Source organism: Melanostigma gelatinosum, assembly GCF_949748355.1.
Source record: "Melanostigma gelatinosum genome assembly, chromosome: 16".
Taxonomy (NCBI): Eukaryota; Metazoa; Chordata; class Actinopteri; order Perciformes; family Zoarcidae; genus Melanostigma; species Melanostigma gelatinosum.
The window spans coordinates 3,886,307-3,911,648 of NC_136649.1; the positions used below are offsets into that span (position 1 = coordinate 3,886,307).

The following is a 25,342-nucleotide window of genomic DNA, read 5'->3' on the forward strand; positions in this document are numbered from 1 at the left end:
CCAGGGGCCATGATGATCCCGCTCCCTCCGTCTCAAAAAACAGAACATGCAAGCGTAAGCACAAGTCACTGCAACCCAAATTGGCATGCATGTCCAAGAGGACCTAACGTCCTCTTCTGTAATATCTGACCTATCCCACGCCTTTCCCTCTCTTTCTTAAACTCTCCATTCCAACAAACTAATGTAAGACAGCCGTGGTAGATGATTAGCCAGGCAACTTTGCGTCAACCACATAGTTGCGCCCCGTGCCAGGGCTCAACTTTGGCACGAGGACAACGGGCGAGAGATTACAGAGCACACATGCTCCACCTGCAACCGTGTGGGTAGAACAGGACCCAAACACACCTAACCACTGCCCTGTTGCTGCAGCCACAAAAGCTTTGTGCACGGGGTGTGTTTGCAAACTGAAAAGAATGGGAATATACTGTGCGTGCCTCTCTCTGTGGAGCATGCAAGTCTTAGTGTGATGGGGTGTGGCAACAAATACTAACCTTCCAGAATGTTCCCAAGTTAATTGGTTTAGTGAATGCAGCCATACCGTCTGCAGTCTGAAGCACATTATAGAGTAAAAGTTCCTTCTATTTTGTAATCTTCTTAATTCAGATTCAAGATTTGGGAAATAGAGTGTAGAGTGGTGCCCATTAATACTTTTCAAATAAATGCGGTATTGATATAGAGTGCCAAACAGAAATGTTGATCATGTGCCTTTGCAATTATTGTCTCTCAACAACCCTCATTGAGCAGTTCGTATGACATCTTACACTAAGTTATTTAGTTATTTTTCGTGCGTTTTCATATGAATGTCCTGCAACAGAGGTGATCAGTGCACTTGCACAAACATTGTTGGTTAGGCAACTTCAGAAAAGATTGTGAGCTGGGATCAAAGAAGTAAGGCTGGACCTGAATATTTGACGATTCAAAAGTTCATTTGATTACGTGGTTTACCTACAAATCATGATGCATTCATTTTTCGAGCTGTAAGTACAGACAGTACATGAGAACAGTAGAAAGAACAATTTTAAGTGGAAACGGCAGGACGGTTGACACAAGCTTACAAAGAAAACGTTAGCAGCTGTGTTTCCAATTTTGAGCAGGCCTTTGAAATTTCACCGCAGCAGCAATAACGCAGAGGTTCCTTCGAAACAACAACAAGTTAGTTAGTAATGGTGAGCAAGGAAATAATGGGACAAAAGAGTAACTTTGATGGAAAAACAGCATCTCCAATTCACCAACACTACGGTCTAAGGGGCCAAGCTTTCTCAGTTATTAACCTCATTGAAAGATAGTGGACGATCAAAAAGGCACTGCAGACATGCATAACAGAGACAAAGGAAGCTGTAACAACTGGAAACAAGTCACAAGTGCAATGTTGCAAAATACCTCACCAGTGGCGTCTCCGCCCCAACAACCCACACCTAGCCTCCGCTGCTTGGAAATGAGATGGAATGAGACACCTATTACTGAGTCATAACCATGGGTGAACTATAGCTTAATACAACCAGCTGGGCCAACTGCACAGTCAACATGAGTCAATAGAGGCAACATAACAATGCATGGAATGAAATGGGAAAAGATGCTAACATTTGAGAGCACACCTTTCTGCAATAATGCCGAGCAGTCTAAAAAGTTTGGATCAAACACATGGGATTTTGGTTTTTACTATTTCGCTGCTCCACTTCTCTCCGCAATTCTTTGCAACAATAACTGGCAGATGACCAATACATACGCCACTGCGACGCGAGTCATATGTCCGTCTGTGGCCAAGTGTCACTGATAGTGTGTCACTAATAGCATGTCACCGCAGCGATCTGGCCTTCGCTGTACTGCCTGTGCAAACACAGAGAGTGTGTGTGACGCTTGGGGCTGGAAGCCACAAGGGTGACTCAAGTATGTGTTTGCATGTGGATAACTGCATGCCTGTGTGTTTCGAGAAATGAACGAATGCACGTATGTTCGCGCTGATGACACAACACGGGGTGACCTAGAAGTCAAGTGCCATCTGACTTCCAGACCGTGTGGTGACGGCGTCGTGTGCAAAATCTTTAATCAATCAAATTCTTTTTTTCCTCCTAGTTTTACATGTAAAAACAACACGAGCACTCGCTGCAAACTTTCATCTGAAAAAGGCCGGACTTGGAGCGGAGGGCCTAACACACTGGGCATTGTGGCATTTTCTGGGGGTGATGATTGTAATTGGATTAATATTGCTTCACTGGCAGTGTTGCAGGGTGTTTTTGTCCCACTGTGCCGTTAATGAGACTAATCAGGTCATTTGAACCACTGCAGCCCCTTACCCCCATCCGGGACCTAAATAACCGTGAAATAAAGCCATTTACTGCATTTCAACATGCACACACTGCCTATTGGTCCATGCTATGTGAGGGAAAAAGATATTGCTCATCTGGTTTGAAAGTGTTCTCCATTTGAAGGTACAATTTGCATTGTATTCGTCAATTTAAAATGAACCTAAAATAAAACAGCACGTATTTCTAACTTCTGAGAGGTGTTGCTGAACGAAGCGTACTGAATAGAACAGTAACATCAGCTTGATGTTTGTTACGATGGACAGTGATGGCACTGTTGTCTTAACTGTGTTACCATGCAGCTGTAACCTGCAGTACCACGAGTGAGCCTCGCGAGACAAAACATCTCAACAACAGTATCCTCCTTATAGTTAGTCCAAGAAGATTGAGTGAGTATCTAACACATGTACTGGTTAGAATCATGGGATAAATAATATTGCAACATTTCTTTGAATATAACAGATGCAGGGCTCTAAGCTTACATTATTACATTATTTATCTAAAGAAATGTTATCATTGCATCTCTCTCTCTCTTTTTTAAATACAGTATGCACGAGAGAAAGGGGTTAACTGACTTAAATAAGAGAGAACTTTAAAGCGTGGGGCGTATTTGGGACGCAACAAGAGACAGGGAGGCATTATGCTACATCATGCAGCCTGCCTATTCTTTTGAGGCTTTGCAATTAGGGTTGGGGTTTGATAGCATTTCATCCAATGTACTGAATCCACTCATTAAATCTGAAACAATTGAAATTCCTCATTGAATCTACTTATCTTTTACCAGTAAATGAATAATAATCAAATTATCAGTTTGCCAAAACTCTTTCTGCACAGATGGACTGTTTTTCTTTTTCAAATGTCAGCTTTAAAATGTGAATTTACAGTCTATTTTTAGAACGAGGTTAAAAAGTCACCCGAGAATTACTGCGATGTTAGTAATGTAGGGTGGACATCAGCTCAGGGCAAAAAAAAGAAGGTAATAATAGTGTGTAAAATAACAAAAGTACGCCAATCAGAGCAGACCTGTTTATTTTCTAAAGGAAAGTGAATGTTTTTTTTAAACATTAAAGCACATAAACATTCTCTAGTAGAAAGCCAAAATACAAGTATCAACATGGCAATGAGCATGATGTGTCTTCTTTGAGCTTTTGTACATCACTTTGGAGAAGTGAAAAGGAAGACGCAGAAGGAACACTTGAGCAGAAAGTCAGATTCTTTGTTATTGTGGGGCTTTTTCCTCAAGTCATTGGTAAGCCAAGGGTAAGCAAAGGCCAAGACACATGAGCACAGACAGGCAACATATAGAGACACAATTTCCCCCTGAAGCCACCAATGTGTTAATAAAAAGCCTACAGAAGGCGGTACAAAGCGCGCAGAAGGACAAGGAATTGAGCATTCAATGAAAGCTGAATAACATCAGGGTTGAAGTCAGAAAAACAAAGGATTAGGAAGAAGAACATTTGGAGGTGTTACAGAAAAAAACAAACACATATAGATAGTGTACAACTTGATGTAAAGCGAAGGCGGAAAGTAGGCCAGATAGAAGTAAATCCATGGAGGCGTGGAGAAGTGTGGGGCGGTGGAGGAACAGTCGGAGGATGGGGGGGGCGGTTCTCCTGAGACTGTAATGCTGGAAACCTCTGATGCTCAGCTGGGGGTACAAGCAGGTGGGTGGGAATCTTTCGTTTGGAGGCGCGGTGTGGGTGGTTATGGGGGAGGTGGGGTTTCGGGGTTGGGTGATTGCGGATCGCAGATTTGCCGAGGCAGAAAAGGAGGCGGACTGACCTTTGGTATCAGGGAGTCACGTTGAGTTCACTGGAGCATTAGGGAGTGGATTTGAGCTCCGTGCTCTCTAAGCGCCCCTCCTGAGGCTGTGATTTCTCTTTAATTCACCGACCCCGCAGTATGCTGAGGTGCTGTCCTTCATCTCCCTAAATAATCTTTTGCCATTTACTTCCACGCTTCAAAAGGGGGGGGGGGGGGGGGGGGGGGGTGACAGAAGTATCCTATGTTACATGTCTTCTATAAAAGGCACCTGACATTTCATCAGTTCCTGATAGGGAAGATGGCTGTTTTATTTATATGCAGTCATGGGGATGTAAAGAACATCAGTAAAGGGGGGTGGGCTCTTTTCCTTTTTTTTCTTTCCAACAGGCAGAAATGGAAACGCTTCTTAAGTAAAGAGCAGAACTGCATGTCCCTTGGAGTAATTTGAGATAAGCCTATTTTTAACACGTCTATAGTCTTGGCCATGTGAAGATTAAGGTTATATATGAAAATATCATGATCATTTTAATGAATAAATCTGAAAATCTTTCACGGACCCTATGGCAGAGTGCCACGAACCGCAGGGGGTCCCCAAACCCCACTTCGACAATCCTTGGTCTAAAAGTGAAAGAAAATCCAACAGCCACTGCATTTACTGTACGTTTTCAGCATATGCACACAAGACACTGTGAAAACAAACATACAAAACAGCCAAAAGGAACAAAACTACCAATAAAAAAAAACATGGTGTCACCACCATTGAGAGACATACTGAGCAAATATGCTGCCTGATTGCATGTTTGCCATGACATCATGAGGCGAGGGATGACTCAGTTACAGTGAGAAATATGTTGTTTATCATGTGCAAACAATTATAAATTCACCGGCGTCAGAGGCATTCTGTGGCATTAGTCACTGCATATGGTCCCACACCTAGTTATGATATGATGAGGCAAGACTAGACAGGCAAAGTGCATCGATGGGATGTGAGGGCACGGAGGTGTCTCTGATGAATTCTCTGATGAGGATTACGAGCCTAATATGGCAGCGCTGTACGTAAGATTGGGAAACAGAAAAAGAAAAAAACCCAAAGAAAAACAGAAACAGGAGGGAGCGGCGAGGAGATGGGAGCAGCGAGGAGATGGGGGCTGTCACAAAGCCGGGAGAAGGTGAAAGAAATTAAAAGGTCAAGGAGCTCACGTTGTTGCAAACCACCTCGTCTTGTGGCCGGGATCTGGTGCCACTAGTCATGTGTCACAACAAGAGATGAAGGAGAATGCCTGACTCCTCCACCCTGGGGCACGACCTTTCTGACAACCGGGCTGTCAATGCAGCACCAGGGGTTGTTGCCGCGAGTGATGGGTCAGTGGATGGAAGTGCACTGACGGAGGGGAGGACGTACGACACTAAAGGACGTTTCCATCTGTATCCAAACCGACCCCTCTGACGGTTTTCCACTTCCCTTTATTCACACTTTTTCTATGTTCTGAATAGATGCAGCAATGCTGAAAATGATGCGATATCACTGTATTAACCATCGACTGTAAATAAGAAGTGGATGAATCCCCGTGATGTCACCTATTGGTTTGTGGACAACTGTTTTTATGCCTCGAGTTCGGCATTTTAGCCACCGCAAACTTGGTTTTTGGCCGTCGCCATCTTGGTTTCTAGGAACCAGAAGTGACAAACTTTTAGGCGACTAAAATGTTACAATTAACTTTCATAAACTGAAAACACACTGTGTAAGGGTTGTGAAAGTTGTAAGACGAAAACATGGACCTGTCAATCACAAGGTAGCCCCGCCCTAAATCATACTCCGCTTTACGGTTTATTTGACTCGAATTGGATCATAATTTATTTAATGAACATCATGCTGTATTGAAGACTTGAAACTAGAGATTGAGACCATAAACTCATGTTTACAATGTTTACCGAAGTAATAAATCAAGAGAGAAATAGAGTCATTTTCTCATAGACTTCTATGCAATCAGAGGAAGCGCCCCCTGCTGGCCATCAGAACTAATGCAAGCTTAAGGCACTTCCGCATTGGCGTCACTTTCCAGAACAGGAGGTTGCCGTCTGATACTAACAAGAATGACAAAGTCACCAATCATTGACTTCCATTTTCCAGGACTGACATAAGTAAGAATGTGCCTCTGGTTTAGTTGTGAGCTCTGGACTGCTCAAGCTGGTTGGACTTCAACCTGCAAAACAGCCAGCCTCTTCAATGTCCAACCAACATCCCTCTCTGTCATGAAGGACAGTCTGACGTGAAAGCAGGAACAGCAGAGGTGCAATAAACAATGCTACTTAAATATGGCTGTTTCACATTTGCATGTGCTATCTGGATGTTCCAGTAAAGGCTGGAACATGCAACTGTTGTTGCATGTTTACATCTGCCTCCTCGCGTGAGTGTTTGGTGAACAAACAGAACGAGGATCCACTCCTCGTACTCAAGCCGCCCTGACAGGTGCAAAGAAAGTCAGGACAATGTGTATTCAGCACAGCCTGCATATGCCCACACACTTCTTTTTGCTAAAGCATAAGTGATATACTGCTGTATTATGTGTCATGTCCTGTTTGTTTAATGTTCCAATTGATTGTGTATATGTTTTAAATTTACTCGAGCATGGATACTTTCTGGTTTGCATGGGCGTTCTATTTTTATGATTCAGCCGAATGTTACAGTACATCCAGCTGTCTGCATGTCCAGTCATAACCTATTCCAGGCTGTTCCATGGAGTCACACTGTGCAGTAAGTTATAGTGACCTCGCACTAATGCCGGTAAGATCAGTATGATAGCACAGTGTGGTTCACTGCATGCTAATACAGAACTGCATCACAAGAGGAGGGCTGAAACAACTCCATATTTTAGACTTTTATCAAAGATTTACTACAAACTATTTTTCGACATACCCAGGACATTTCCATACAACTGGCACTTCCAGAGAACTTCTCTCGTAATGTTTTCTCAGGCACAGCCCCAATGTCACCCACACACGAACTCTCAGGCCACGCCCGCACTCCTCCGTTCCCATTTAAATACACACATGTTTTGCTACGTTTACACTGAGCGTCCACACTACGTCGCCGTTTTCGAGCACCGACAACGGAGGAGTTTGAAAACTCTGGGGTTGCGTCTTCGTGTGGACGGTCGAAAACGGACACATTTGGAAACGATGACGCCCACACCCCCGTTCGCTACTTGATTGGTTCTTAACAGTCATGACGTGTCATTCCCTGATTCGTCACATTCCTATCACGTGACCAATCTATCACAAACAATAACATTCATTACCGATCGACTACCAGGTTAATTCAACATGGAGAACTGATTACAGGTGTTGCTGACCTTGTTGTCTTTACTAGCAGCTGTTGTTCAGTTACTGTCTGAATTAGCTCTGTCAGCACTATTGCCGTTGTTTGCGCTGTTTGCACCGTCAGCTTCTCACTGTCTGCTCAGCTGTTGCCATGTTGAGAGCGGCGTGGATGCAATAAATATGCTCTCAATAGGGAACCTTTAACAAAAATTATATCAACATGGCATGACACATAACAGTTAAATATTTTCCACCGGAAAGGGAGAGGTTGCGGAAGGAGGAAAATATACCGAATTTGAGGGCAGTTCATTTTGTCTAATAACAACAGATCCCTCTAGCACAGGGATTCCCAAAGTGGGGTGCGCGAGCTGCCTCTAGGGGGTGCGCGAGAGGAAAAGTGTAATGGCGGTCTGATGGTGTAATAATATTAAATATAAAAAAAAAATGTAATTTTAATTTAAAAACTGTCAGGTGGGACATCTGAAGCTATCAGTTGTAAAAGAGGAGAGGGACAGAGAGAGAGAGAGGAATCGGAGGCGAGGGGAACGGAGAGGTGCGTTGGGGAGAGACCGGGAGAAGAAATCGAGCCAGAGTCAGAGGAAGATGAGACGGAGGAGACCGAAAAGGAGGAAGGGATAGCACAGACAAATCGGGAGCACATCGGCCCATCGCGGAGTCAAGGTGAAAAAAGAGGAAACGAGAGTGAGCATCAGACTGGGGAAAAAAAGAGGAAATATGATGAAAAGTATCTGTGTCTGGGCTTCACTTGGATTGGCAACGCAGATTGCCCAAAGCCACAGTGCGTGGTGTGCAGTGAGGTTCTGGCTAACAGCTGTCTGAAACCCTCTTATTTACGTTACCACCTGAACACCAAGCATGCCAGTGCAAGTCAAAAGCCCCTTACATTGTTTATATCGAAATTGGAGGAGTTACAAAACAGCCCAAAACAACTGGAGTCTCATTCATGTGTTGGGTCTATAAATGACGGCTATGAAGGCTTAAAAGGCTCTGTTGCTTCTTTTTTTTATTTTTTTTTATTAAGGGGGGGGGGGGGGGGGGTGCGCGCGAACCCGGTCGGGATGTAGAAGGGGGTGCGCGGCCTAAAAAGTTTGGGAACCGCTGCTCTAGCACATCATACATATCATTTGAGACAGGGATCTGCTTTTAGGTGATGCAACTAAGTGGGGACCCTGGAAACTTAAAGAGTACACAGGGTCACAAAGGTCATTGCACAACTTATTAACTAACTTTTCATCTTTGCAGTCTTATCGATGCAGCTGCAATATGAATCAAATGCTTTCACTACAACAGGTGTTTTTTCACGGAGGCCTCAGAGACCAGTCACATGCACTCATGATTAAAAACATGATATAACCCTGTGTGCGTCTGTGACAGTTACCCCCAAACATCCTTTGTTAACACGCTAGTACACAGGTGCTCTTTGATTTCAGCGCTATGCCCACAAAGGGAAAGTATGACTGTGCTGTGCATTCTTCGTGACAGTCTGGGATCATAAGTGAGATGAAAGCATGTTACTGTTAACATGGGCAACTTCATCCAGACTCCCTTTAACTTTGTGTGACATTTTCTCAGAGAGCTGAAAGTGGTGTACCAGATGTTACCAGAGTTACCAGAGTACCAGATGTTAAACCACCTGGTAGTAATCACAGCGGGGTTCTCAAATCCAGAGAGCTTATGAAGAAGACAAACCAGATACAAAGGTCTGGACCGCCAACAAGAAGGCTCAATTACTGACAATTACAGACCTCTATCAATAAACCACAAGTACATTCAGTCTCAATGTCCTGCTTTCTAATCATGGCTAGCAAACTTGTGGGTTCTTCAAGGTGGACTTTTAAAAAACTGAACAATTCAGCAAAGACCTTATTTATAAGGACAGATTTTGCGACTCCCGGTTGCTTGCCGTTAAGTTGTCAGAGTTACCATGGAGCCCACAATGTCACTAACTGCCCTCTCTGATGAAATATTATCTAGTTTTAGGAAAACCAACAAATGTAATTTCAGAAAAAAGCAGAAGAGTCAACAATATGCGTTTGAAGGATAAACTGTATCGAGGATGTCAAACTGTTTGAGCGGTTAAATCAGGTTAAAAAGATAAAGACAGAAGCTAAAGCTACAGATCACAGTCTGAAAGTCTCATCACCTGGTGATCCAGACAGAAGACAATGAAATGAAAGAACACTGTTCCTGTGAAGCTGGGCAGGTGTTTACACACTGTGTAGACGTTCAGTATACCTTCTGGAGCTAGCATAGCATAGACGTGCTAATGTTAGTTAATGATGTGCTAACATACTTTGCTAATGTTAGCTCCACCGGTTTTCACGTAGAACTGTTTTACCTCTCCAGGTAACTAGTATCACTATTACACAACGTTTAACCATGACGAGCTCAAAATCCACTAAACCAGTCTGACAATAAAAAATAATGTGAAACAATGCATGGAGGCTGTGGAGCAGAGCCACATAGTTGTCGGACCCTGGTCAGAGCTGGTCGATGCTATTCTGTGATTGGCAAATCTGTGTTTGAGGGTCGGGACTTAGCTAAGTCTCAATTGTTAAAATGCTGAAATGATGTATTTTCCTAATGACACAAGATGTGTTATGAAAATGTGAATGGTCATTCAATCTGTCCTCTTTACACAAACAAGCCACATCCACACATATTATTATATCCATGATACTTCAATGCTGTAATACTTAAGATCCTAAAGTCCTGGTTGATTTGGCGATACCTCTGGTTAGTGGTGATATCAGATCAGAAATACAACACAAGGAAAACTGGTGCGTCGAATTCACTGTCGGTTCGAACCTCTGCAACAAATACTTTGCATTTCCTGTTCCTGCTTCACAGTGAAAGCCACTCCTCGCGGGTTTTTTACTATTATCAGTAAGAAACGCTCAGTTTGGATTAGCATTTATAAAGCTCTGATACAGCTGTAGGAGAGTCAAGAGATGAAACAATTCCTGTTCATCTCTTAATGTTATCGGATGGAAAGGAGCATTCAGTTGCATTTTCTCTTGCTGACTTTCTCCCAACTCGGATACAATTTGCGATACATTTGGAGGGAAACCTGACTAGTGAGGCTGATATCAAGGGACCGCTGGTTCTATTTCATCCTTACTGACCGCCAGAGGCAGTGCTTTACACTAGATATCTTCCGTCTCGCGCATGCGCAGGTCGAATATTTATATCAACAAAGTCACGTGTGACCTCGGATGACCCCGTCGTCTATAAGTTCCGGTGTTATCCTGAGTTCAGTCCTTTTTCATCTTCTCGGTACGCAGGTTAGCTACCATGGTAGCATAAACAAGGATGTGTCTACGATCAAGACATATTAGAGCTCGTCGCTGTAGCCTTGTGACCACCGGTCGGAGTTGCGGTACTCTCGCCCTCCAAAGGCTGCGACGACCTGTCCCTCTTCGGAGGGAACGGTGTGTTCGCCGTTCGGACATTGGGCCCCGGACTGGTGGACGCCCCTATCATCGGTCGTCACCAGTCTGATAAGGGCCACCTAAGTCGTGATGACAGCAATCGGTAAGATCGATTAACATTGTTTTCTATAACCGTTGTTTGTTTCCACGGTTGGCAGAGCGATTCCGCTCTAGTTAATCGAGTGGCGCGCTAACAAGAGCGTAGAATTACGCTGTCGGCCCGCCCTTCACAGTGTTACGGCTATCACAGTTAGCAGAGTGTTCCTGCTCAGGCAAACTTGGTGAAATACTAGATCGACTAGATCGGCATTGGCGTTGTGTCCATTGAGATTTAATCTTTACATCGGACGTAATTCGCAGTTAGCAGTGTCTTCACTCAGGCTAACTTGGTGAGATGCTAGCTGGGACGGCGTCCATCAACTTTGTAGCCTTACGGCTGTCACAGTTAACAGAGTGTCCCTGCTCAGGTTAACTCAGTCGGAAACTAGCTAAACAAAGCTGATACTAGGGCTGTGTCCATCAACTTTATAGCGTTACGGCTGTCACAGTTAACAGAGCGTCCCCGCTCAGGTTAACTCAGTGGGAAACTAGCTAAACAAAGCTGATAATGGGGCTGTGGCCATCAACTTTGTAGCATTACAACTATCACAGTTAGCAGAGTGTTTTCTTTGGGTCTGTTTCCACAGTAGCCAATATCCGCAGTGGCTGTCCAAGTAAAGAGTGTCCGAAGGATCACTCTCCTCTGACTGCCCCCTGCCTGTTCTCTCAACATTCAGCAGAGCGCTCCCACTCAGACTGATTTGGACTTCCGCATCAACTAGTGGGACAAGGGTTCCACCAGAATCGCAGCCATGTTAAACTCTCCCGGCTGTAGGACCTGTATAGCTCCTCTTCAGCCTGAGGACGGCCCTGACATCTTGCCTTAGCCTCGAGCTTCTGAGGCAGGGCCTCTCGGAGAACCCAGGCAGGACCTGCGGCATCACGCCTTGAGCAGGAAGGTCTGCTAGGCCTGCCGAAGTGGAACACCTGATGCGTGAGGTCTACCTCCTCTTGTCAGGGCAGCTGAATCCAGCCCAACCTACCCTGGTCATTTGTATGGCGCTGGCACACAGCAGCTGGAACATCCACCTGTGAGTGCCTTCTTCAGGCGCCTTCCCGCCTTCACCACCTTTTCTGTTCCTACCTCCGAGGAATATCTGAGGGAGTTGCATGCATGCTGGAGACACCAGCGCTCTCTCCCGCCTTACATCAGACCATGCAGGAGGTGGCAAATCTGGCCTTGCACGTATGCCAGCCAATTAGATGACTATTGCGTCCATCATAGTTTCCCCTGAGGAGACTCTGAGGCCCGATGCCAGGTGCCCTCGACCCAATGTCGGGTCAAAGATGACCTGCTATCCAGGGCTTATGACACAGCAGCGCTGTGCACCGTATCGACAACTCCCTCTCCCACCTCATGCTTTCCCTCACAGATTCTCTGCAGCAGGCTACTTCGACGCTTCCGCTCAGTGATGCTTCATTGCAGGCATTTGCGCTCATGTCGAGGGAACTTGGACGTATGATGTCCACCCTGGTCTAGACTCGCCGCCAGGTTTGGCTGGCGCAGTCACCCCTATCTGAGACATGTAGGAGGACCCTCCGTACTGTCCCAGTGGAACCTGGTGAGCTGTTCGAGTCAGCTGCTATACAGGCGCTTCAGCGAACTGTTAGAGCTAGCCATCCTTTTCGCCGACTATTGGGTAAACTGACAGCTGCCTCAACTGTCATTCCCTTGGGTTTGCGGATGGCTGAACAGCCTTCACTTGGATGCCAAGTGGCACAGATACAGGGCAATAATATTATCGAAACAGTGCCTATTCACTATCCCCATGGAGGGAGTGCATATCTGGCAAACAGTGTCCCAGGAACCGAGCCCCAGGGGCTCGGTTCCATTCCACCAGGAGATTGTCACAACAGATACCTGCCTCTCAAGGCGGGGTGCAGTGTGACAGAACAGGACAGCCTGGGGGCAGTTGTCTGCTGAAAGACCGCAGGTCCAGGTTCTAGAGCTAACGCTCAAGCACTTCCTTCCATATTTGAAGGGAGAGCATGTGCTTGGGCATGGACAACACCTCTGCTGTGATTTCCCATAAACTATCAATGGGATCTGCAGATCTGCAGAAGTTGCTACGGGGATCACCGTGGCCTTCTGACTTGGGAGGCCCCTCGCCTGACCAGCCTGTGGGCAATGTACCCACCAGGAGAACGAAACCAGGTTGTGGTTTTCCTGTTCCGTCACAAGCCTCCACCGTGAGAGTGGCGGCTGCATCCAGACGTGTCGACCCACTGCCCCCACTGGCTCTCCCTGACGGAGAGGACCAGCCCTCTGGGTCAAGATGCCCTGGCTCACACGTAGCCAGAGGATCTTCTTTATGCCTTTCCACCATTCCCTTTGATTTTGCTACAAGCTTGTCAGAGTTCTTCCCCGACAGGAGGGATCTCCTGTCGCAACTAGAAGGTCGGATTTGGCATTCCAATCCCTGCCGCCTTCAACTATGGGTCACGGGAGGGCCCGACCGGATGCTGAGTGGCTGCATAGAACCAGTCTGACTATTCTGAATGCCAGTGCGCGGCCTACCTGCCTGCAGTACAAAAAACAGGTGGAAGCTGTTCTCCGACTGGTGTGCGGCTCAGAACAAGGTCCCAGTACAGCGCCCCGTGCCTGCTGTACTGAGTTTCTACAGTCCCTCCTAGATAAGGGCCGGTTTCCCCTGCATGGGACCTACCCTTGATACTGGACACCTTATGCTTGTCTCCTTTTGAACCCCTGGCACAGGTGGAGCTGAGATGGCTATCGGCAAGACGGTTTTCTCCTTGCTGTCAATTCAGCTCAATGTGGGGGCGAGCTGCATGCCCTGTCAGTGGGAAAATCATGTCTGAGGTGGAACTCAGATGGCTTGGGTGTGGCCTAATACAGTGTTTCTCCCAAGGGTGTTGATACGTTCACATATAAACCGGCCTATCCAGCTGGAAAAGTTTACCCCCCCCCCCCCCCCCCCCCCCATCGGGAGAGGAGAGGTCAAGACTGCTGTGCCCAGTGTGGGCCCTCAGAGCTTATGTGGAAGCCACCGCCTGCATACGGCGTCGGAGCAGCTCTTTGTCGGTTATGGTGAGCCTAAGAAGGGCTGTGCTCCTTTAAAAAATAAAAAACAGCACCTGTCCCACTGGATAGTGGAGGCCATTGCCTATACATACAAGGCGAGCGGCTGCGCTCGGCCATCCGGGGTGAAGGGTCACTACCAAGAGTGTCTCCACACCAAGGGCAGGCCTGAGAGGTGTGCCTGTGGAGGATATATGTGCTGCGGCCTCATGGGCATCACCGAGCACATTCAACAAACACTACAGAGTTAACGTTGCCACGTTCTTTGGCCAATTTTCTCTGCCGGAGCTATACGAGGTAGTTACTGTGCTTCCTCGTGACTCTTTTGGTATGAGTCATCCAGTGTGAAGCACTGCCTCTGGCGGTCAGTAAGGATGAAATAGAACGAAAGTTACGAATGTAACTACGGTTCTATGAATCTTGGATGACCGCCAGAGTTCTTGGTCACTCGGAATCCCGTGAACTCGCGAGAAGATTCCATAGGACTGAACTCAGGATGACACCGGAACTTATAGACGACGGGGGTCATCCGAGGTCACACGTGACTTTGTTGATATAAATATTCGACCTGCGCATGCGTGAGACGGAAGATATCCAGTGTGAAGCACTGCCTCTGGCGGTCACCCAGGATTCATAGAACCGTAGTTACATTCGTAACTTTCGATAACATGCATGCATTGTTTCCTATGAATCCCTTGTGCGCGTGAAGGACTTTTGAATCCTACACGGGAATGGCGGCCACTTAAAATAAAGACTATATAGAGAGGTAATTGAAGAATGTAAATACATTGAAAGGCTATTGCCCTATCAAACACAGGGCTTTATTGTCATAAAAATCTTTAACAATGATTTCCCAATGGATGAATACTATATTCCTCCTTTTTCATTTATTATTAAATTATTTTACAAAATATTGACTTAAACATTAATATAGATAAACATTACAGACAATAATTGTACTAATGAGCATTTGAGTGTGTCTACACAGATCTTTTTACCAGTCTAAATCAGAAAGGACCCTGGTCTTTTCACGCTGACCTCAACAAAAGGACTTACTTACGTTAGATAATAACCCACAACCCACTCACCCACTGACCCCTCTCTTTTGCAACTGCATCCAGAACTCTTGCAACAGACACTTTTCAGTTTGCTGTGACAGCAAACTCAGTAGAGGGGTGTGCATTTCCTGCCGTCAGACAATACCCAAATATGGTATAATTTGGTAACGGTCCTGATTGGATGCAAGTAATTGAAAAAAATCAGCTAATGACACGGTCAGTCATTGCAATATTGCTACAGTTAGTACATGAAGACGTAAAGATGAAATAATATCTCGAGAATAAGAAATATTTAATTTGAACCCTCCCTCACTTGTTTCAGAGCTGTTACACCTGACATTTAAAGTCATCTTCACGAGCATACCAAGCCATAGTACATCCACCATTTAAAAGCCACATAATTGTTTATCTGCGTGGAAGCATTGGCTGGCCTTTTCAGATTTCAGTGGTACACTGCATTAGTGAAGCCCAAACTGGCAATTACTTGATGATGTCGTTTGGGCAACTTGCTTCCCTACTAAATGCCATGTCTCAATGCTATACAGATAGGCCATCACTCAGCAACACTCAGCAACAGGACTTTCAAAAAGGCACCATGAAAACAAAATGCGTCCCGATATGCTTGGCTTTTTCCCTGGATGTATTTGAAACATAGAGCTGCAGATTGGCTTTGCATTTTCAGCGCAGGAAGTAGAAAATGTAGATTTCAATTGAGCCATTAAAACGCATGGTATGCACATTTCAAAGAGACTCCTATGACAGTGCAGAGAGCGTACAGGCTCTGACAAAAGTGGTCTTGGCTTTACACACCACCACATGTCAGATGGCAGTAACCCCTGATTAAATCTGTTCAAGCAATATTGATAACTTTTACTGGATCATATTCATTTAAAAAGACATTTATGTGGATTAATTGTTTTGTATTCCAATAACAAAAAACGTTCTACCCATTTCCATACATTTTCAATTACTGCAATGTATCATATAATGTTGAGTTTAACTTTTGCACAGAAAAAAACGCCAACTTTTGTTTTTGTTTTTTTTACCTCGAAAACAGCTAAACATTTGCTAAACCTCAGGGACTAAGTCTTCTTTGTGCCATTGGGTAGCTCCTACACAGTACCTGCACAGATGCTGCAGGAGAAGGACTACTTTTTTGCATAGCACCAGTAGAGGCTGTGCAAAGAGAAAGAGATGAGACAGGAGAGGCAGGGCTGAGGCAACAAGCGGAACACTCTAGGCATTATGGGAGTAACCTGTAATTATTTTATAGCTCTTAAGATTCCTGAGCTCTTAGTCAGTGTTTACCGTGCAAGGGCACGGCAAGGCCACAAATTACAACCATTTGCTTTGGCACCAAATGCTCAACAGTCACGCACAGGCCCGAGCGCTCTCTCAAAGTAGCAGACAGGCCGAGAATAGAAAGACAAAAAGGTGACGGATGGACGGTGGCCATGAGGTCATTTCTTTGTTTTGTTTTTCCTTCAGTCATGTTTCTCCACAATTGGTAACACTACAGCCTTTTCAGACTGCATAATCCAGTAACAGCTAATTCTACTTAATTCACTCACTCACAACAGCTCTTTTAACCTGATGTGAAGCCATGTGGGCAACACAACCAGCAGGTCAAATCAGCAGAAGAATGAGGCATTCGAAGTGCACAGCAGAGACAAGCGCCAGTGAGCTCCCTACTCTGGTCATGACACGGCAAAAGACACAAACGGACAGTGTAGCCAGCTGTAACGGCCGATCGAGGTCCATATCAGGCAGCCTTAATGGATCTGTAATGATGGGCACTGTGGTGTGTTGTATGTATGTGCGTGTGTGTCAGTGTATGGTTTTCCAGGTCTGCGTGGAGAGTTGTGAAAGACTCCTCATGTGACGCAGCGGGATGTCTTCAGCCACGACTTCTCCAAAAGCTCAACTGCCTCACAAGTGAAGCACGTAATCTGGACAGAAAACCGCAACAACAAAAATCTCAAGAGCGGTTGAGAAAGGAGGGACAATTATGTGGCAACCGGAAAGGTAAGGTGACCACAACTGCTGTAAACAGGTTTTGGAACTGTTTTGACCAGATCTAGGTAGAACCAGACCACATCTGGATATAATAACACCAGATCTGTGTAGAACCAGACCAGATCTAGGTAGAATAGGACCAGATCTGGGGAGAAGAATAGGACTGGTTCATCTGATCCGGTGCCTCCTCCACCCTCCATATATAATATAGTTTTTGTATTTTTCTCATGTAGCAAAATGGTACTACAATCTGCATTTCGTTTTGCAACCCTGTTGTACAGTGACAATAAAATAACCTTGTAACCTTGTAGAACCAGACCAGGTCTGTATAGAATGATAACACATCTTGGTAGAATAGGACCAGAATCTGAGCATCAGTAATTTGAACATCAGTTCACTACTTGGTCATGACTGACTGCTGTTAACATTCTCAACCTATTTTAAAATCGTCCAATAAAGAAATCCATAGAGGTAAAGAGTGGGATGGTACAATCTATTGACCAGAATAAATACCACCTACTTAATCAGCCCCCTGATGTAATCAAAAGCTGACCGTATGCTATAAGTGACCCTTCATGTTTGATCCCTTCATGACCCATTTAACAGTAAAAAACACTTGAACACTTGGAGGTGCTGGGGATGTTTTTTCTTCTTTTTTTTTGGCAAACAAACTGGAATTATGCTGAGAAAACCCACAGTGTAAAGAGGCGGCAGCTAAATCATTCAAATGATATTTTTAACTCCGTAGTGCTGCATGCCCTTGAGCAACATAGCAATGTAAACAACATGGGTGCTGTTAGGGCTGAACCATGAGTTGGTATTATATAGCTAACATTAGCAAAGCTGTCTACAGATGCTTTCTTCTGCGGATCCACTTTTTGAAAAATGACAAACCATCACGATCCCAACTCACAGCAGGCCTCATCTGCATAACCTTATATTATCTTGAATAGGTAAACTAGTTATTGATTTCAATTATTGTGTTCAATCTCCGAATAAATATGAGGTAAGATTTTAAAAAAATATTGGAAACGCAAGTGTGCGCAGAAGTTGACATTTGTCTGAATCATTGGTTTGTAAAAAGAAGAAACATGGGAGAACTCCAACAACAAGCAACTGCACTCGTATTTCCTCTGATTAAATCGAATACAAGATCATTTTGTATTAACGCTTGGGGAGATAAACTTGTTTTGTTAAGTAAAACAATAGAACATGAATACAGGACAGCAGCGACATTCATAGAAAATAATTGCAATGTAAATTGCAACGGTATTATTGGTCAGATACATTTCAATAACACGTTCTCCTCCAATGCTCAGGTCTGGTGGGGTCAGTGAACCATGCATTTTTCTGTGTTTACGATTAGCATTATTGATTTGTATTTCTTACATTACTTTAATTGTTCGTGTCTCCGCTGCGCTCTACCCTGCTGAGGTGGACGGTGCCCCTAGGAGTGTCAGGAGCATGTTTTAAGAGGATCATTAGAAGGAAATTTGGATTCTTTCTCCCCCTCTGTGATGCGTTTAACGAAGCTGATCTGTAGCTCTTTAAATAGTAGGAGGAATTATTATTCAAATGACAAAATTTAGGACCCACAAGGCCTCCTCTACTTAACAATATTTAATTATAATCACGATATTAACTTGCAAAGACAGCAAAAAATTTAAGTGATTTTTTTAAATGTTAATTTGAGTTTTCAGTTTTTATGAGAAATGTATCATTTATATAATGATACATTTATAAAATAAAAAAACAAGACGGGAAATGAAAAGGAAGCACAGAAATGATGCTGCCGCCACAAACGTAAAGACGGAACAAGAGCCAGAGGCTCCGCTTCACCCTGACCCACCCCTGCCAGTCGCTGCATGCGGAGCTCTGAAGGTTAAAGTGTGTGTGTGTGTGTGTGTGTGTGTGTGTGTGTAGGGGGGAGGGGGACGAGAACGCACGACCAAAAATAATTAGAGTAAAAATAATTAGATGTAAGTGCTCTTGTTGAAGCGTGCACAGCTTGCAACGACAAAACCAGAATACATGAATGCCCAGGGCTCAAGCTAGATTGACCTGGGGAGTTGGATACTGGTTAGATATTTTGGAAAATAGGCTTATTTGCTTTTTGGTGGAGAGTCAGATGCCACTGTCATGTATGGTAAACATAAGGCTACATCCAGCAGCCGGTTAGCTTAGCTTAGCACAAAGACTGGAAACAGCCAGCTTGACTAATTAATATCTTCTATCTCAAATGTTTGATGTTAGACAGATTTGGGAGATGGGTCAATCTTTCTATCCAACTCCCCCACAAGAAAGTGAATAAGCGCATTTCCCAAAATGTTGAACTATTCCTTTAACTGTGCTGAAAATGTGTGCTGGAAATACTGCGAACTAACCCGGAGCATCACCATCCAATAAACAATAAAGATGACAATGCAAGAGCTTAGAGTTAGAAAACAAACAAACAGCAATCAGACCCATCGGCAATCAGAGACCCTGCTTTTTGCTGCTTAAACAGACACATCAGTGGCTGTCAACAATGTGGGGTTTGTAAGGATTTACACTGACAATCAAAGAAGGTTTGTTTCTATTGTTGCATCATGTATTTAGTTAAATAGATGTTCAGCTTGCAGCTCATACATTTCTGTTCATTTGTCAGGTTTTGAATCTACTATTTGGGAGTCTTTAAGCTCAAGGGAAATGGTTCTATGTATGGTTATCTTACACAGAGCTACAGAGTATAGCAGATATTAGTTAGTTCACAAGACGGGTCACCTGAAACATCCTATTAGATCAATGACAGCTGCGCGCACGCGCACGCACACACACACACACACACACACACACACACACACACACACACACACACACACACACACACACACACACACACACACACACACACACACACACACACACACACCTCTGTTTGGAGCTGGTGACATGGGCTAGTGCTTGTGGGGGAAACAAAGCTCAAGTGAAGCGAGAGCAGAGGGCTCAGTCACGAAGGTGGCGTCACTCCGTGCTGATCAGAGGGGACATTTAGAGGCAAGCCGCCGCACATATACGTACATACGGATGAATGGACAGACGGGATAAGAAATGTTTAGAGAGGGACAATATGGCACAAAAATTAAATCTCAGATTAACAATTTCAATCGATAAAAAAAGAAGTAATGATTCAAAAATAAAATAAAATAAAAAATGCCTTGAGAAAAATGTATTTTAACCATTTTTAAACAAGATTAAACACGTGTTAATGCTCCACGATGATGGAGAGGTCGTCACATGACAGCGAATGTGCTTTAACATGTCGAATGCATTTTTCACATCAGACACTCCGTCCTCTTCTAATACACAACTCTCTCTAATGCTGTTCAAGCTGACCGGGAACCAGCAAGCTGGACTTCCAGCACCAGCATTTTCGTGCCACTTGTGGTTGTCAGAACCTCGAGGCTTCCAAATGGCAGTCCACGAACCAATGGGTGACGTCACGGAGACTGCGCCCGCTTCTACTATACAGTCTGTGGTCTGAAGAGAACCCGCACGTTTACTATGAACCATGGGAGCGGTGGCAGTTTGGTGCCGTAATTACCCGTTAAGTGAAAATAAAACCATGAATTTGAATTAATCAACAAACGACACACACTGTACTGCAACCAACCGGGTTGAAAAGACCTCAGCGAGAGGAATAAATATCCTATAGAGCGGCAGGTCAAAGGCCAATGCTGAATGAGAAGATAAGAGTGAGAGCCACTTCAAACGGGTGACAGCCCAGAGGTCAAGGTACGATCAAAGGATGAGACACTAAAGCGGTGCCCAAGAGGACCGCACACCCTTTAAAGAGGGAGAAAACTGCCAACATCCATCTGTGTGCATTCACTGTCCTTCCACTTTCAGTGCCCTTCCCATTCTTCCATTTTGACTATAACGGGCTGCCCCCTTTAAAATAATAATACAAAATAAAAAAAGAATAAACTTGCATTCCTCCCCGAGGCTGGGTAGTGCATGCAGGAAGGTAAACATGTCCACTGTGGTGAGCTCAGACCACGCGGATGCCTCGCTCCAGGTAACAGTCGTCCTCCACAGCTCTGCGCCCACCAGCAACATCTCGGCATTCCACTAGCAGTGCAGCGTAGCCCGTGTCTGAACAGATTTCCGCTTCAGTGCCAACCCTCCCCTCCTCAAGCAAGGACATCCACGGATTTGATGAGATGGTTGATTCAAATCAGGGTCAACAGTCTGACCTCTACCTACAGTACCTGGCTGATGGCTTGTATTCCGTCTGAAAAGAATCCTTTTTTTAAAATTGTGTGTGGTTTTGTCAAAGACGAACCTGCTATTGAACAGGACATAGCTCATTTTGAGGACTTAGTGGGCGTTCAGACCGTAAACAGCCGTGTGTTAAAATAATGCAAAGGTGGCTGCAAGCAGGGAGATGATGAAATATGATGGAGGCAGTTCAATTTAAGTAAAACATCTCTCCTCCGAGATCAATCTGAGCGCTGATCAGACCTCAAAACACTGAACATAATAATTACACATTATAAGACATTCATAATATTATGAGACAGGACACTGTGACCATGACTTTATCTTTCAGTAGAAATCTGCATTCATATAATCTACCAAGATCATGAATTTTTTGATATCTGGCCAACACAGCGCCTTGCCAGATTACATCGCAATGCAGGGCCCAAAATACCACCTGCATATTACATGGTAGTGCAAGTAAACGCTGTGCACACAATTCTCGGCTCAGCATGCACTAATTATGTTGTGCACAGCACATTACTAACAATAAAATGTCATTCAAAATATAATAAACTGTTTAAATATGTTCAGCGTTTGTATTTATTGTAAAACTCGGGGGTGAAAATGTTTGGTGCGGGATTTATTGAAGCCCAAAATATACTGGCTGGCTCTCCACTTCCTGGTTACGCCTACAATCCAGGAAAAGAGCCTTCCAGACAGAGTCAGATCTGGCTGTGACGGAAGTGCCCGAGAAAGAAAGACGAATACACCGACTGGTGTTTTTGGGTTTATGTCATTTTAAAAGTTACAAACCACCAATGCACGACACAGAAATATTTGGAGCCCTGCAGTGCCTTATGGAAAAAAGTTGAGCCAGGCTAAACTTTCTTCGCTGGACGATGACTGTGTTTCTCTGTTTGTGTTGGTGCTCTTTTGCACAGCAGATGAAATAACTCAACTCAAAAACTGCCAAGTATACTAAGTAAATGGTGCTGTTTAACTGGAATTGTGTCCAAAACAAACAAAAAGCGTCCAAGCGGAGATAATGGTTCGTTAAGCAGAACAGTATTCGACAAAAAAACTCAACTCAGAGTGTCCTCGGCTTTTTCCTCCGTCTGGTTCGGAACTTTACTCGACGCAGTTCTCCAGTCCAGGTTAGCTCTCCGGGCTCCCTCCAGCCGTGTGCTCTCCTCTCTCCTCTCCTCCTGTCTTAATTAGGTGACCCACACCTGGGTGAGTAGTGAGGCCTTCTGGGAGCTGTAGTTTGTGCCTCGTTGGCCATTTTGTGATGTGGCTGCTGATCATTAAAGGGAATGGCCCCTTGTGATGCCACAATATATATATATATGTATGTCTGCTCAGTCAGGAAGTACTGTAGGAGTGGAGTAATTGCACTTCAACAGTATGGAATTACTTCCTATGCAGAAACGTGCAATGCACAAGAAGAATCGACTTCAGACAAGCGTCCTCACTGACAGAAGTAATTGCACGACGACCGTCAATCTGAAAATTCAGGTCATCGGTTTGGCGTGCAGCGTATTTGTGTTCTCAGAGTCCAGCCTATACGCTGCCTAATCCCGTTCCTCTGTAATGCGTAGGAGGACAAGGTGTGGGCTGATGTTCATTACTTTCCTCTCTGCGAGTCGATACTCTCTCAGTCTTCCAGTGCTCCCATGGTGATACTATGTATACCCAAGCTGCCAGATGCAGCACAATACTGCGAGTGTGTGTGTGTGTGTGTGAGGCAAAGAACACATGATGTGATTAGGGTGACAGAAATGTACATCCTTATCCGAGACCGTCTCTAATGAAATCACTAAATATTACAGGGAGTTCTTATTTGACAACATTGTGTCAGTGGCTACCACCGCCCACTGGTTAACGGTGTCAGCCTCCACTTTGAAAGCCTTTCCATAGAAACCGCCACTAAGTGACAGCATGCTTGTTTGGAAAAAATAATGTCACAATGGAGCTGAGTGTAGAACCGTTCCTGCCTCGAGACCCACAGGTACATTTTTTGTTTTAAATAAATAAAAATTCTATCACGATCAGCAATGCGGCTGTGAAATAGAACTTAGACGCTGGATGAGTCTACTCAAAGGCTGCAGAGAGTGAGACAAAGTTTTTTGAGAAACATGGGGATGCTGGAGGCTGATGTGAGGCTGACGACGGTTGCCGTTCCCCTTATGTTTACCATCATTTCCCTCCACAAACACAAAGCCGGGCTGGAAAAGGCCAGAGAGCCAGGGCCTCCAGCATGCAGGCAGTCCAAGACGAGGGTGGGGTGGGGGGTGGCAGAGAGTGACAAGAGAACTGGAGATAAGGGAGGGAGTGGGAGAGAGGGGTTAAGGCAATCACTGATGAGAGAGCGAGAGAGAGAGTGAGAGAGGGTGAGAGCGAGAGCGAAAGAGAGAGTGAGAGCTCGGGCTAAGTTGCCTCCAGACACCACGCGGCTCAGAGCAGATCGAGAGTGACGGCTTGCTGATTAGTCAACTCACAGCCCCCCAAGACCGGAGTCTGCACACACGCGAACTCACACACACACACACACTGTGCAGTTCATTTAAATAAACCCTGCTATTACCGTTGCACGCGTGCCGAAAACATGTGAACACGTACACATGTAAACAAATACAAAGCACAGAAGTGCAGCATGTAAACAGAAGAACAGTCAATTTACATCTTAAGGAAGGAGACAAAATCTACTTTGAGACTTTTAAGTCTGCAGCAGGTCTGCAACTTGCATGCGTGGACATAATGCGATGCAAGAGTTGATCAAGAGTCACAATGTGTACAGGGTACAGGTGGTTAATTACCTTAAGGAGATAGACGGGGATGTTGCTGAAGTCCCCCGGTAGCTTGAGAAGGAAACGGGCTGAGAACTCTCCCGTCTGGTGAACAAGGAACAGGGTTTCAACATACGGGTCACACAGGAACAAAAAATGATGCGGTTTTGTATACATATACGATATGTATAAACATGTACAGTGTGCAGATAGAATCACTATCAAAAACCACAGGGCTGGGTTTCGTTAGAAAAATTCAAAATGTTGGGCAAATACAATACCAAACACATCCTCATACCTACACGAAGGAATAAGGCAACATATGTTGTAAACACGTGGTTAACGTTGTGAAAAGGAACTACTTGGTTAGGTTCAAGAAAAGATCTTGTTTTGGGTTAAAATAAGCATGTTTGTTAAATAAGTATGTGACAAAGTCACTAGGTTTTGTACTTGACGTTGTACGTGACGTGGTTCCGTAACTTGAACTCGTTTCACACGGGACACCAACAGCTGTCTCCTGGGTGAAAGTCCTGTCCTGTTAGTTTGACCCATCGTTGCACCCCGACCACCTCCCTATGTGGACTTTGTCTCTCTTTATCCTACGTCACCTGACTTCCTCCTTTACTCCCGTCATGATCGCCGCCTAGCAACAAACGTAAATATGGGTCGCAATAAGCTGACGACTATACGGTGAGGATGGCTTGCAAAACCTGAGTTTTGGTAGCAGTTGCCACATTTAGTTTTGGGATTAGGAATGTGCTTTAGCTCAACAAAATATGCCAACCTGGCATATCACAAGAGACAGATAGAAGCTAGAGAGTTACAAGCTACATCTGTACTTGTAGAACTCAAAGGGTCAGAGTGAATGGTGTTCTGTCTAAGCAGCATTTGTCCTGGCTCCCCACGGGCTTGTGTCCTGTCCCTATTCTACATCAACGGCTGTAGAAGACACTACCAGGACAGGCACATTCTGAAATGTGCAGATGACAAAGTTGTTGTCAGTCTGCTTCATGGGCGTGAACCTTCTCAAGGCACCTTCTGGTTGCTGCCCCAAAACCCCCACTAACAACCTAATCAGTCAAAACTTACAAAACTTTGTCTCTTATCTTCTGTTTTGCAAAAGCCACGATGTGGTTTGGAAATGGGCCGCTCATTGAGAACATTCCCTCAGCGTGTTTTTGTCTATGGTATTTCTTGCCTATTTAGTTGGACAGCTGCTAGAGTACAGGGAGACAGGAAATTACATTGCAGTTATATT

The 25,342-nt window shown here is 44.7% G+C and overlaps 1 protein-coding gene across 4 annotated transcripts in view; it reads right to left on the reverse strand.

The window, feature by feature from the left end:
* babam2 (BRISC and BRCA1 A complex member 2) overlaps window positions 1–25,342 on the reverse strand; it is a 97,023-nt gene that overhangs the window by 42,929 nt on the left and 28,752 nt on the right. For all 4 annotated transcript variants that reach the window (XM_079286647.1, XM_079286648.1, XM_079286649.1 and 1 more), the window contains exon 6: window positions 24,115–24,189. In XM_079286647.1, the coding sequence (XP_079142773.1) occupies window positions 24,115–24,189 (75 nt within the window). The remainder of the gene's footprint in view (window positions 1–24,114; window positions 24,190–25,342) is intronic.